The sequence below is a fragment of the Leucoraja erinacea genome, chromosome 24, assembly GCF_028641065.1.
Source record: "Leucoraja erinacea ecotype New England chromosome 24, Leri_hhj_1, whole genome shotgun sequence".
In the NCBI taxonomy this organism is placed as follows: domain Eukaryota; kingdom Metazoa; phylum Chordata; class Chondrichthyes; order Rajiformes; family Rajidae; genus Leucoraja; species Leucoraja erinaceus.
This window is the reverse complement of record NC_073400.1, coordinates 21,843,465-21,856,797: the sequence shown is the minus strand read 5'-3', so window position 1 is coordinate 21,856,797 and position 13,333 is coordinate 21,843,465. Positions and strand designations below refer to the sequence as shown.

The window sequence follows — 13,333 nt, the reverse complement described above, 5'->3', positions numbered from 1 at the left end:
TCTGGAGGAACTCAGTGGAGGGAATGGATAGGTGTGGTTTTGGGTCTGGACCTTCAGATTGGGTCCTGACTTGAAATGTCACCTATCTATTCCCTCCACAGATGCCACCTGTCCCGCTGAATTCCACCGGCACTTGTGTTTTGCTTAAAAGTCCAGCATCTGAAGATCATATGTGATAGGAGCAGAATTAGGCCATTCGGCCCACCAAGTCTACTCCGCCATTCAATATTGGCTAATCTATCTCTTCCTCTGAACCCCATTTTCCTGCCTTCTCCCTATAACTTCATGCATCCATACTAATCAAGAATCTATCTATCGTGCTAGAATTCCACAGATTCACCACCCTCTGACTAAATTCCTCCTCATCTCCTTCCTAAAATATCGTCCTTTAATTCTGAGGCTATGACCTCTAGTCCTAGACTCTCCCACTACTGGAAACATGTTCTCAGCACCCACTCTATTCGACCCTTTCACTATTCTGTATGTTTCAATGAGATCCCCTCTCATTCTTCTAAGCTCCAGCAAGTATAGGCCCAGTGCCATCAAATGCTCATCATATGTTAACGTACTCTCATTCTTGGGATCATTCTTGTAAACCTCCTCTGGACCGTCTCCAGGGCCAGCACATCCTTCCTCAGATATGGTGCCCAGAATTGCTCACAATATTCCAAATGCAGCCTGACCAGTTGGTTCATCTTATCCACCTTCAGCCCTTTCAGCTTCCCAATCACTTTCTCCCTAGTAATATCCACTCCACTAACTTTCACCCACTGACTCTCTTGAATTTCAGGCACGTTGCTGGTGTTTTCCACTGTGAAGACTGATGCATAAAAGTTATTCAACTCCTCTGCCTTTATTCCCCATTATCACTTCTGCATTATCTTACAGCGGTACAACGTCCACTCTTGCCTCTTTCTTACTCTATATGTAACTGAAGAAACCTTTGCTATCTTTTATATTATTAGCTAACTTACCTTCGTATTTCATATTTTCCACCCATATTGCCTTTTTAGTCACCTTCTGTTGTTCTTTAAAAGCTTCCCAATCCTCTGACTTCCCACTAATCTTTGCAATGTTACATGCCTTCTCTTTTAGTTTTATGCAATCCTTGACTTTTCTTGTCAGCCACGGTTGCGCCTTTCTCCCCCTAGAATCTTTCTTCCTCTTTGCAATGAAAAGATGCTGCATCTTCCGAATTATTCCCAGAAATTCCTGCCATTGCTGTCCCACCCTCATCCTCTCTCATGCCTCTGTAGTCCCCTTTGCTCAGTTGCAATTCCGACACATCCAATTTCACCACCTCCCTCTCAGATTGCAGATTAAAACTTAGGTTATGGCCATTTGTGCCTCTCTGGCCTTCACATCTTTCATTCCTTCTGATCGTGTCCTTCATGGTCAAACTCCATCTCCCTGGCCATTGTCCTTTCTACTCCCTGGCTTCAGATGCCATTGCTTTCCTTAAAAATTGGCCTTCACTTCCCTACCTATGGCCACTCCGAGCCTGCCAGCTAGTACTACCCACTGACCACTGATGCCAACAATCTCCCTCTCTAGTGACGCAACACTCACCCTTGTACACTGAATTCATATATTTCCCTGACCAAGCGTCTGCCAAGTCTCCCTGACTAGTGACATCATCTCCATAGTCCACCCTGCTCCGTAGACACTGATTAAATCAATGTCACTAGAAGATTATTCCACCAACTATCTCACCACCTACTATTCCCTCGCCCTGCCCATTCTTAATATAATTAGGCACTGGCTCCATCAACCCAACCACCAGCACTACTGTTGACCTTTGTCATAAACCATGTCTGTTCTGGGCATGTATTACGACTTTCTTCACTTCAGGCTGACTTTTACCCCCCCCCCACCTCGACCACTAACTCCATATTCCCCTCGACTCATGTCATCAATTACCTCCAAGGCATCTATCATCAATAGATTAGCAAGACATTGCTAATCCATACTGAATTGTACACCAATTTGGCCCGGAATTTCCTTTACCATCCTTTGGAAGTTTTTATGTTTCTTGCCAATCTATTCTGATATTATGTATTCATTTAATTTATCCAACTCTTTGTTCTCTTTTACTGAGTTCTAAATTATACCTCACTTACTTTTCCTTTTTGCCAGTCCTTCCTAATAGCAGTCATCATATGTACTGCTATTTTTGACAATTTTGTATTATAAGACACTTTATAAGTTTTATAAGGCACTGGTCAGACTGCATTTGGAGACCTGTGAGCAGTTTTGGGTCTCATATCTGATGGGATGGGCTGGCGTTGGAGAGGGTTCCGAGGATGTTTACGAGAATGATCCTGGAAATGGTTGGTTAACATATGATGAGTGTTTGACAACTCTGGGCGTATACTCACTGGAGATTGGAAGGATGATGGGGGACTTCATTGGAACTTACTGAATAATTATTTGGAGTCTGGGACCCGAGGGCACAGCCTCAGAATAAAAGGATGCACAATTGGAAAGGAGATGAGGAGGAATTTCTTTTGCCAGAGGGTGGTAAATCTGGGGAATTCATGGTCACAGTCAGCTGGGTATTTTTAAACTGGAGATTTATTTACAGGTTCTTGATTAATAAGTGTCAAAAGTTACAGGGCGAAAGCGGTTAAGAGGGAAAGATAGATCAGTTATGATTGAATGGTGAAGTAGACTCGATTGGCCGAATGACCTAATTCTGCTCTTATGATATGAGCATGACTTACTACCATCATCTGTTCCCATAGCTAATACACCAATAAACACACACTAAAAATGAGTGATGAGATGTAAGAATTGAGCAAATGAGTGTTTAAAGGTCAGCATGCACTAGTTGTGCTGAAGGGCCTGTTTCTGTGCCGTGTACCCCTGTGATTCCATGACCTACAGAATAACTTGCTTAGTCCACTTTGATCCAGCACTTATGACGTTCATTTCAGCCATCAAATGCTATCTGTTACCTGTGGTGCTGGGTTACTGTGATGCAATCTGGTAACAGTAATTCAGCCTAATCTACATTAACTCAGTCCTAGATCATTCCTATACACTCACGGAAACACGGTAGTGATAGGTGAGTCACGGCATCTTGAAAAGTAAGAAGAGATGTCTTCAAGAGGAGAGGGGCACTGTCCAGAATAAAGCTGTGACATCCACAACAGCGGAGAGGAAGTCCTGGATAGGGTGGACTGCTGTACTCGTGAGGTGCAGTGTATGGACCGGTGACGGGAGCAGCCTCCAGAACATCACTGGTGAGTGGCAGTGCACTGAATAGGTGAGGTGAGTCATGAGTCAGAACAGGTAAAGTCTTCTGTGAATCCAGGTAAGGGCAGGGTGCAGGTGAGGTCAGGGACCATGCAAGTTGCAGGGTCTGGGTCAAGAGAGGGGCAGAATCAAGGACATATGAGGACAATGGGAGAATGAGGGGTAGTGTCCAGGACAAATGCAGCACAGTATCCAGGAGAAGGCTGTTTCCATGACTAGTGAGGTGTGGTGTGCAGGACAGTTGAGATATTGTGTTCCGATCACATCGGCGACTTTGTCAGGGATCGGTAGGATGCTGTGACCAAGACAGGTGAGGTGCAATGTTGAACACTGATGCGGTGCTGTGTGCGAGACTAGTGAAGCACCTTTTCCTGGAGAGATGAGGTGTGGTGCACAGCCAAACAGGAAAGAAACAGAGTCCATGCCATGTGAACCATTCCAGGACAATGTCCTGTGCTTGAGATGCAGTGTCCAGGATCAGTGACAGTGTGTTCAGGGGAGGCAGGTTACTGCACCGGGATGGGTAGAGGGGCAGTGGTGGGGACAGGAAAAGGATGGAATCTTGGTTGTGTCAGGTAAAGGGTGGTAGCTTGGACAGGTGTGGTGCAGTGTCTGGGACAGGTTGGGGGTAGTGTCCAGGGAAGATGAGTGGCAGTTTCAAATGCAGGAGAGGGGCAGTGTCCAGGAGAATATAGGGGAAGTATCCAGGAGAGATGAGGAGCAGCATTCAGGATAGGTTAGGGGCAGAGTCCAGGACATGTGAGGAGCTGGGTGCTCGAAGGATGAGGGGTAGTGTCCAGGATAGATGAAGGATAGTATCTGGAACAGATAAGGAGCGCTAACCGAGACAGGTGAGGGTTGTCCGGGATGGTGAAGGGTAGTGCATGGGACATGTGCGGGGTGACATTCATGACGGGTGAGAAGCAGTGTCCAGAACTGTTGCAGGTTTGTGTCTGGGGTAAGTGAGCCACAATATCTGTGAGTTGAAGCAGTGTTTAGCCTAGTGAGATTCACTGCCCAGGCAGGGAATGTCATCGCATCCATGACTGATCATGCAATTTGGCACATTTTCCCTCATCAATCAGAGTATTGAGTATAGAAGTTGGGAGGTTATGTTGCAGTTATATAAAACGCTGGGGAGACTGCATTTAGAGTATTTTGTTCAGTTCTGGGGCACCATGTTATAGAAAAGATGTGAAACTGGAATGGGTACAGAGATTAATGAGGATGTTGCAAGGACTTGAGGATCTGAGCTATAGGAAGAGGTTGAGTAGGCTGGGACTCTGTTTGTTGGAGCACAGGAGGATGAGAGCTGGTCATACAGAGGTGTATAAAATCATGTGAGGAACAGATTAGGTAGATACACAGATTCTCTTGCTCAGAGATGGGGAATCGAGGACCAGATGACATAGGTTTAAGGTGAAAGGGAAAAGATTTAATAGGAATTTGAGAGGTAACATTTTCACACAAAGGGCAGTGGGTGTATGGAACGAGCTGCCAGAGGAGGTAGTTGAGGCAGGGTCCTTCGCAAGGTTGAAGAAACAGTTAGACGGGGACATGGATAGGACAGGTTTGGAGGGTTATGGGCTAGGCGCAGGCAGGTGGAACTAGTGAAACTGGGACATGTTTGGCCGGTGTGGGGAAGTTAGGGCCTGTTTCCCTGCTGTGTGACTATGGCTCGATGTAATGCATGTTGGTGAGATATGGTATCGAGAGCAGGGGGAATTCAGAAGGGGTGAACTCTTTTCAAAACAGTAAGATAAAATGAGATGCAGTGTACAGTACATATAGAGCATGTAAATGAGAACTGGTGAACCACTGTTACCAGAAAGGGGATATAGTGTTAAGGAGATCCGCTGCACAGGAATGGTGTGAAAGTCCAGGATGGCTGGGCAGGGTTGGCGAGATCTTTGTCAACAATGGGTAAGGAATGTCCAAGATTAGTGAGGCACAGAGAACTGAGAATTAATGTGAGCAGAACATTCAGGAATGGTGAGGTGCAACATTGTATCCAGTATAGTCAGCCATTGTCTACAGAACAAGTGAGGACTTGTCCAAGTTACAAAGGTGATGATGGCCAGAGGTTTGTCTTGTGTTTGTCCAAGTATTGGTGAGATGCCATCGGCATTGAATGGAGAGTCATGTATGCTGTGCCCAGGAATGATGTGTGGCTGTGTTTAATGCCGTTGTGGAACAAGATGGAAGTGGAGAAGTTGTTTTCCCTCCTGTGACTATTGAGAACATGGAGCATTATCCATACATAACGAAAACACTGATCTTGTGCTCTTCCGGTTTTGTGATTTTGTCTATTTGCGCAAAATCGGTACACGAGAATGCTATGATTTTTCACCACCTTGCCACCTACAAGGCAACAAGTTTTGTTCCGATCTATGGTATATTTTAAAAGTTAATAAGGTTTAAATAATCTTAAACGTGCATGCGCAGATTGGTCTCCTCTCCTGTCAGTCGCCGGGATGGCGACGCCTCTTCCTGCGCCATCTGATTGGCCGGGTCCATTGTCAGCCTCGCCCGGCGAGGGGAATATAAAGCTGAAGGAGCGGAGTGAGCATCACCAATGCTCTGCTGGCTGGAGCTGCGTCTACGGGCGCATCCGTGGTGCCAAGTGGCTGAGCCCACTTCAATGTCTCTGTGGTGCCCAGCCGCAGGCGCCGTCGGCCGCTTCGTCCGACCCGGGCTTCTACCCGCGTGGCCCCGGCCGATGTTCATTGAGGCTGCGGTGGAGGTGGGGCCTTGCCGAATTTTTTTCCTGTCTCATGTCTTGTGGGGGTGGAGGGGGAATAGAAAGGAGGGGTGGGGCAAGTAAGGAGTTGGAGAGGAGGACAGTGGGGGAGTTGAGGAGGGGTGGGGGGGATAGGGGGAGGTGAGGAGTGGGGGATAGAGGGATAGAAGGGGGGTGGGGAGAGGAGTTATGGAGGGAGGGAGAGGTGAGGGAGGGATTGGGGAGGAGGAGAGGGGAAAGATCCTGGTGAGGTGAGAGTGGGGGGATTGAGCGTGAGGAGGGGGTAGGGAGAGGAGCTGGGAGTGGGCTAGGTGAGTAGGGAGAGTGAGGGAGGAGGGAGAGGAGGGGGGAGTGGAGAGGTAAGGAGTGGGGAATAGAGAGAGGAGGGCAGTGGGGGAGTGAGGTGGGATAGTGGGGCGATTGGGGGAGGCGAGGAGGGGGGTTGGGGGATAGAGAGATAGGAGGGGGGTAGGGAGAGGAGTTATGGAGGGAAGGAGTGACTGAGGGTAGGGGTAAGGAGAGGGAGGGAGGGGTGAGGGAAGGATTGGGGGAGGGGATGAGGAGGGAAAGAAGAGGGAGGGTGAAGAGGAGGGGGAGGGAGTGCTGGGGATGAGGAGAAATGAGCTGCGCCTGCGCAGTTGGGAGCTATGCATGACTGGTGGAATATTGCCTTGGGGGAACGGGTTGCGTTGGGAGAATGGGTGAGTGGTGGAATATTGCATTGGGGGAGCAGACCCGATGGGTCTGCAGCTAGCCTAGTATTAGAATAAAGGGTTACTATTTAGGTGTAAGCTGAGGAACAATTTCTTCTCTCAAAAGGACAAGAATATTTGTAATTTCTTATTACAGAGAGCATTGGAAGCTGAATCTCTGAAAATAGTCAAGACTGAGATCAACAGAAATTGGTCCAAAGGTGAGACAGCGCCTGTGGGGAACAAATAAAATAAGCAGATCTAAGCCCTAGATCAGATCGTCACTTATCTAACTGAATGGTGGAATGGATTGAAGACCTTGCAGCCATTTCTGCTTTTATTTTTCTTAATGTTTTTACATGTTTGGGTCAGTGCATCCTGGACAGTGTTGGAGATTTTTCCGCAAGTGTGATATTGTATCCAGAACCAAAAGGAGATTGTGTCTGCACAGAAAGGGAATGGTTTGCTTGTGCCCTTGTCCCGTATTTGACTGCTACTACTCGGGTCGAAACTTGTCCTGCCCTTGTCCCATATTTAACTGCTACTTCTCGGGTCGAGGAGACTGTCGGGTCGGAGCACCGTGTCCAGCCCCGTCTCACTCGTCCTGACTTAGTGCAGCCCATGGAGTGCAGCAGTAGTGCCTTGCCCGTGGCCCCGTCGGTCGGCAGCCTTGCCAGCTGTCTGACCTTCAGACCTTCGCTTACCGCCGACACCACCCCCTCTCCCTATCATGGCCGATCATCGGTGTGGCGTGCAAAGTCCGGCGCCTGGACCAAAACTCCTCAGCTGGCCCGCCGGCTGGGCTTTGTGCGGTCAAGCACCCGGTCCAACTCATCATTCATCCAGCCACAGCTGAGTCGGTCAATGAATTGCCATCGGGTCTTTGTCCCTTATTTTGACCTCTTGTCCCTTATTTGGGAGTGAGAAAGTTAGCAACTCTACTTATATGTCTTTTTTTTTTTTTAAATCTCGTTTTGTTCTCAAATTTTGAAAGTATAAAATTTTGGTCAGATTTTGGTCGAATTTGATCACAAATTAGCTCAAAAGGATCATAGGTAAGGCAATTTTTAATGCTGTGATATTTCATTATGATTTAATAACTTTAAAACGTGGTCACCCATGTCATCACCTTATTTACAGAAACACCCAAATACTGTCCAAAAGTACTTTACAAAATGTTTAAAACAAATAATTTTAAATCCACTCAAACCAAAAATTTTTTCTGAGGCTTACCTGTGAAATGTGTGAACATGCTGAAGCTGTATACCCAGCAGCTGAAGCTGAACTATAGAAAACTGCTGTGCTGGATGGCATGAGAATATCAGTTTCAGGGCACAGGCAGGAGACAATGAGGGAAGTTTGGAACTTCTGTGTTTGCATTCAGTTGTTTGGGTATCCCAAGATCCCCGACATCTCCAGAGAGAAAGCTAACAATTTTATAAGGAGCTGCCAGAATCTTTCCGGTAAGTCCAATCTTCCATGAGCCACAACCTGAACTTGACTCCTCAGGGCACTAAGCTCCTCATCTTCCCAAGAAAGGTAATAATTTATTTCCACTAAAAAAACTTGTTTTGTCACTTGCACCCTATTTCCAGCCTCCTTGCTGCTCCTAACCTTTCCTCTCTCAACTTCTCTTTCGCTGCCTTTCACCGTGTCCCTCACTGTTCCCCCTCCATCTTCACCTCTGCCCAGTATTCAATGTACCCCTCCATGACTCAATCTCCACTTCTCAATTCTCAGATCCTTCTTCTATCCATTTTCTCTTGCCTCTTTGTTTCTTATTGCCTCATCTACTTTCTCTACTCTCTCCCTTTACTTTCTCTGCACCTTAACTATACTACTGTTTTGTATTGCCATATGTGACAGTGTCAGTGCTTTGACTGTGCTTATCCCTAGGTCCCTAAAGAGTGTGAGCAGTCCACAGATGAGGGTTCTGCGATGCCGAAGCGTGAAATGGAGTTGGTTTTGGTGAGTCCTGAGGATGTTGATGATAATGATATCCCTGCCAGTCGGGCTAAGCTCCACGATTCCTGTCTGAACATGCTGTGGAAATGGAGAAACTTGCTGGACTGTGACGTCCCCACTGACAAGCTACTGAGTCAAGTGACCTGGCAGCATCAACAGGAGATGGACGAGTTGTTGGCGCAGGAGGGTAGTCAGAAAATAATCATCAATGTGGCTGGCTTGAGGTTTGAGACTCACGTGAAAACTTTAGCAGAGTTTCCGGACACACTGCTGGGAAACCCTGCACGATGCATGCCCTACTTTGATCCCCTCACAAATCAATATTTTTTTGACAGAAACCGACCAAGTTTTGATGCAATTCTCTATTACTACCAGTCAGGGGGAAGGGTGCGAAGACCTGCCAACGTGCCCCTCGATGTCTTTACGGATGAGATTATCTTCTACCAGCTGGGTTCCGAAGCTATGGAACAGTTCAGAGAGCAAGAGGGCTTCATTAAGGAAATGGAGGTTCAGCTGCCCGTACACCCAATCTTCAGGCAGCTCTGGCTGCTGTTTGAGTATCCTGAGAGTTCTGGTGCAGCCAGGGGTGTAGCCGTGGTCTCGGTCTTTGTCATTGTCATCTCCATTGTCATCTTTTGCCTGGAAACACTGCCGGAATTCCGGGAAGACGTGGAACTGGGCAAGTTTAGTGGTTCGGCTCACCACGACCAAAGCTCTGGTCCTGCTCCCAGTTTCTTCACTGACCCCTTCTTTCTCATTGAGACAGCATGCATGCTCTGGTTTTTCTTTGAGTTGCTTGTCAGGGCTGTAGCTTGTCCCAGTAAATCTGACTTTTTCAGGGACATGATGAATATAATCGATGTGGTTTCCATCATTCCGTACTTTGTGACACTTGTTACTGAGCTGATCAAGCAGCAACAACCCCAGCAGATAGGCAATGGTCAGACTCAAGGGCAGCCCACCATGTCCCTGGCCATCCTGCGGATCATCCGGCTGGTCAGGGTCTTCAGAATATTCAAGCTCTCCAGACACTCCAAGGGACTGCAGATCCTCGGGCAGACTCTGAAGGCCAGCATGAGGGAATTGGGGCTCCTCATCTTCTTCCTTTTCATTGGAGTCATCCTCTTCTCTAGTGCCGTCTACTTTATTGAGGTGGATGAGCCTCAAACCCATTTTTCCAGCATCCCTGATGCGTTCTGGTGGGCTGTTGTTACAATGACAACAGTAGGATATGGAGATATGTGTCCTGTCACCATTGGCGGCAAGGTGGTAGGGACACTGTGTGCCATCGCGGGAGTGTTGACCATCGCCCTACCTGTGCCTGTTATTGTCTCTAACTTTAACTACTTCTACCACCGAGAGACGGAGAACGAGGAGAAGCAGAACATCTCAACATCAATTGACTGCAAGGAGCTGATTACGGCAGGATTCGTCCCGCGGGACTGCATCGCTTCCATAAATAAAACCAAAGCATTCTGAACCATCAAGAACAGCTGATAGCAATGAGTCCACTCACCAGGAATATCCTCTTACCTGCACTTAAACCAATCTCATACGTGTGTCACTATTGTTATTAGGAAGCACCTCCTCCAATCCTATCCAGACCTTTCTTTGCCATGCAACAGGAGACCTGCATTTGAAAGAGAATAAATAGAGTCCAGTTGTGGTGTGGTCGGGGTGTCTGACTCATACATTTGAATCATGGTTTTTGATAATGTCAGGGGTTAATGTCACATTATTAATTGGTTTGGAGTTGCAATTTGAGCCTCATTACACTCATGTTCAAGATGCTGCATCAAATTTGAGGACTGTCAGGAGTCAGAACAATGAATGGATTGGAACTACTTCTAGGAGGTGTCTTGAATATGTGGGGTCTGGAAAGACCTGGTGAGTGTTAGGTTTGGTCTTGTGTGTTTCCTAGATTGAAGTCCAGTAAAATCAGCAATCGGGGCTAGGCCAGCATCAATCAAGTTCAATGTGTGCGTTCATGTGGATCTGGATCAAGACAACTGTTTGAGGTTCAAGAGTTAGGGAGAGGTTGAGTAGGCTGGGTCTCTATTCCTTGGGGCGCAGGAGGATGAGGGGTGACCTTATAGAGATGTACGAAATCAAGAGAGGAATAGATCGGGTAGATGCAGAGCCTTTTGCCCAGAGTCGGGGAATCGAGGACCAGAAGACATAAGTTCAAGGTGAAGGGAAATAGATTTAGTAGGAATCCAAGGGGTAACATTTTCACACAGAGGGTGGTGGGTGTATGGAACAAGCTGCCAGAGGAGATAGTTGAGGCTGGGACTATCCCATCGCTTAAGAAGCAGTTGTTCAGGTACATGGATAGGACAGGTTTGGAGGGATATGGACCAGGCGCAGGCAGGTGGGACTAGTGAAGCTGGGACATGTTGGCCGGTGTGGGCAAGTTGAGCCGAACGGCTTGTTTCCATACTGTATTACTTTATGACTCAAAGAGTCAAGTGTTTTATTGTCAAATGTTCTGAAACAGAATAATGGAATTCTACTTGCAGCAGCAGAACAGATATGTAAACATAGCAGTAGTGGTAGTGTTGTTGGTGAATTTGAAGATGGAGTTGGAATTGTGTTACAGTCATGAGAATAGTGTGGGTGGAGCAGGGGGCAGAACATGCAGGTGCTCCTTTGCTGATGGTTATCGAGAAGGAAGTGTTTCTGCCAATTCATAGATTGCGGGCTGTTGATGAGGAAGTCGGAGATGCATTTGCAAAGGGACGTGGAGACCCAGTTCCGTGAGCTTGATGGGGATGTGTGTGCTGCAGTCTATGAACAACAACTTGATGTTTTTATATTGTCCATGTGGTCCAGTGCAGAGTGGAGAGCCGGTGAGATTACATCCTCCATCGACCTGTTGTGTCTGTTGGCAAATTGTAGTGTGTACAGGTTTTTGTTGAGGCAGGAGTTTATATGCGCCATACCTAACCTCTCAAAGCATGTTAGTACCACTGGTCGGTAGTCATTGAGGCATGTCACCTTGGGCACCAGTATTATTGATGCCCTTTAAAAGCAGGTGGAAATATCAGACCAGCAATGAGATGTTGAAGATGTCCATTAAAACTCCAGCCAGTTGGTCTGCACAAGTTTTAACAATGCGACCAGATATATCAACAGGCCCAAGTTAATTATTGAGTGAGATTCATGATCAGAGTTCTGAACAGATTTAGATCTGCATCTATGCAAGATTAGTGGGTTAATTTCAAAGCATCATAGTGTGGAATTCACCATTACCGGCTAGATACATTGGGTACAAGAATGTCACAGATCATGCACAAATATGAGCACTGACTCACCCCAAGGCTGTGTCCTAAGCCCCCTGCTGTTTAGTCTGCTGACATACGACTGTACTGCTAGACTCAACCACAACTTCATCAACAAGTTCGCTGATGACACAACAGTGGTGGGTCTCATCAGTGACAATGATGAATCGGCGTACAGGATGGAGGTGGAGCTGCTCACAGGTTGGTGCAAATCCCACAACCTCATTCTTAACGTGGGAAAAACTAAGGAGATGGTGGTTGACTTCAGGAGGGCAGGGAAACAACACCATACCCCTCTGCACATCGACGGAGCTGATGTGGAAAGGGTCAGCAGCGTGAAGTTCCTAGGACTACATCTGTCTGATGACCTGACGTCCACGGCCAACACCACAGCACTGGTCAAGAGAGCCCAGCAGCGACTACACCCTCTCCGTAGACTACGTAAAGCAGGTCTCCCCACTACACACCTACGGACTTTTTATAGGGGGACTGTCGAGAGCACATTGACCTACGGCATCACTTCCTGGTTCGGGAGCTGCAAGGCGTACGAACGGCACCAACTAGACAGGATTGTGAAGACCGCCAGCAGGATTATTGGTGCTCCACTCCCTTTCCTGCTGGACATATACAGGAAGAGATGTATCAGCAGAGCCATCTCCATCATCAAAGACCCCTACCACCCATCGCATGACATTTTCTCCATCCTGCCATCTGGGAAGAGGTACAGGAGCATTAGCTGCAAAACCAGCAGGATGCTCCTCAGCTTCTTCCCACAGGCTATAAGACTGCTAAATGGACTTTGCCCCCTGCCAAGTATCGCGCACCAACCACCAACCTGGACACACTGCAGCAGAGCCACTGTTGTGCCGCTGCCGATCGGAACGCCTGTTGAATGTTTAGTAGAGTGTTAAATTTGTTCATGATACATGTATTTTTGATTTCTATTTATTTTTAATGGACACTGGTTGAGCAACGTTTTTTTGTTTCCTCTGGGTATGTGAATACTCAGGAAATGACAATAAAGATATACAATATACAATACAATACAATACAATACAAATATGCACTATCTTGGTGCAGCAGAGCCTGGTCTCCAATCGTCTTTGACCCTTAACCTAGCAAAAACTTGCTTGGTCAAGATCATTTGTTGGTTGGTGTATAACGACCATTCTAGGTAAAGGAATTCATACACATTTATCTTCCAGTCATCAGAACTACAGTAGAATGAGGACATCTTCAAACCCATGGGAATATGCAAGGAGGGAAGCACAATGCTGCACCAGAGTAAGAGCATAAGAAAGAACAAAACAAACTCCACAGCACGAGAATCACTGGCCTTACCATGGTGGCAGGGAGCTTTAAAGTGTGTGATGCAGAAAATGTGTGACAGACACATT

At 47.0% G+C, this 13,333-nt stretch overlaps 1 protein-coding gene across 1 annotated transcript; it reads left to right on the top strand.

Moving 5' to 3' along the window:
- Window positions 1-7,603: 7,603 nt before the first annotated feature.
- Window positions 7,604-10,134, top strand: LOC129708770 (potassium voltage-gated channel subfamily A member 10-like). The gene has a single exon (XM_055654724.1). It carries the CDS (start codon window positions 8,629-8,631, stop codon window positions 10,132-10,134), a length of 1,506 nt encoding a protein of 501 aa, XP_055510699.1. The 5' UTR covers window positions 7,604-8,628.
- The last annotated feature ends 3,199 nt before the right edge of the window (window positions 10,135-13,333 follow it).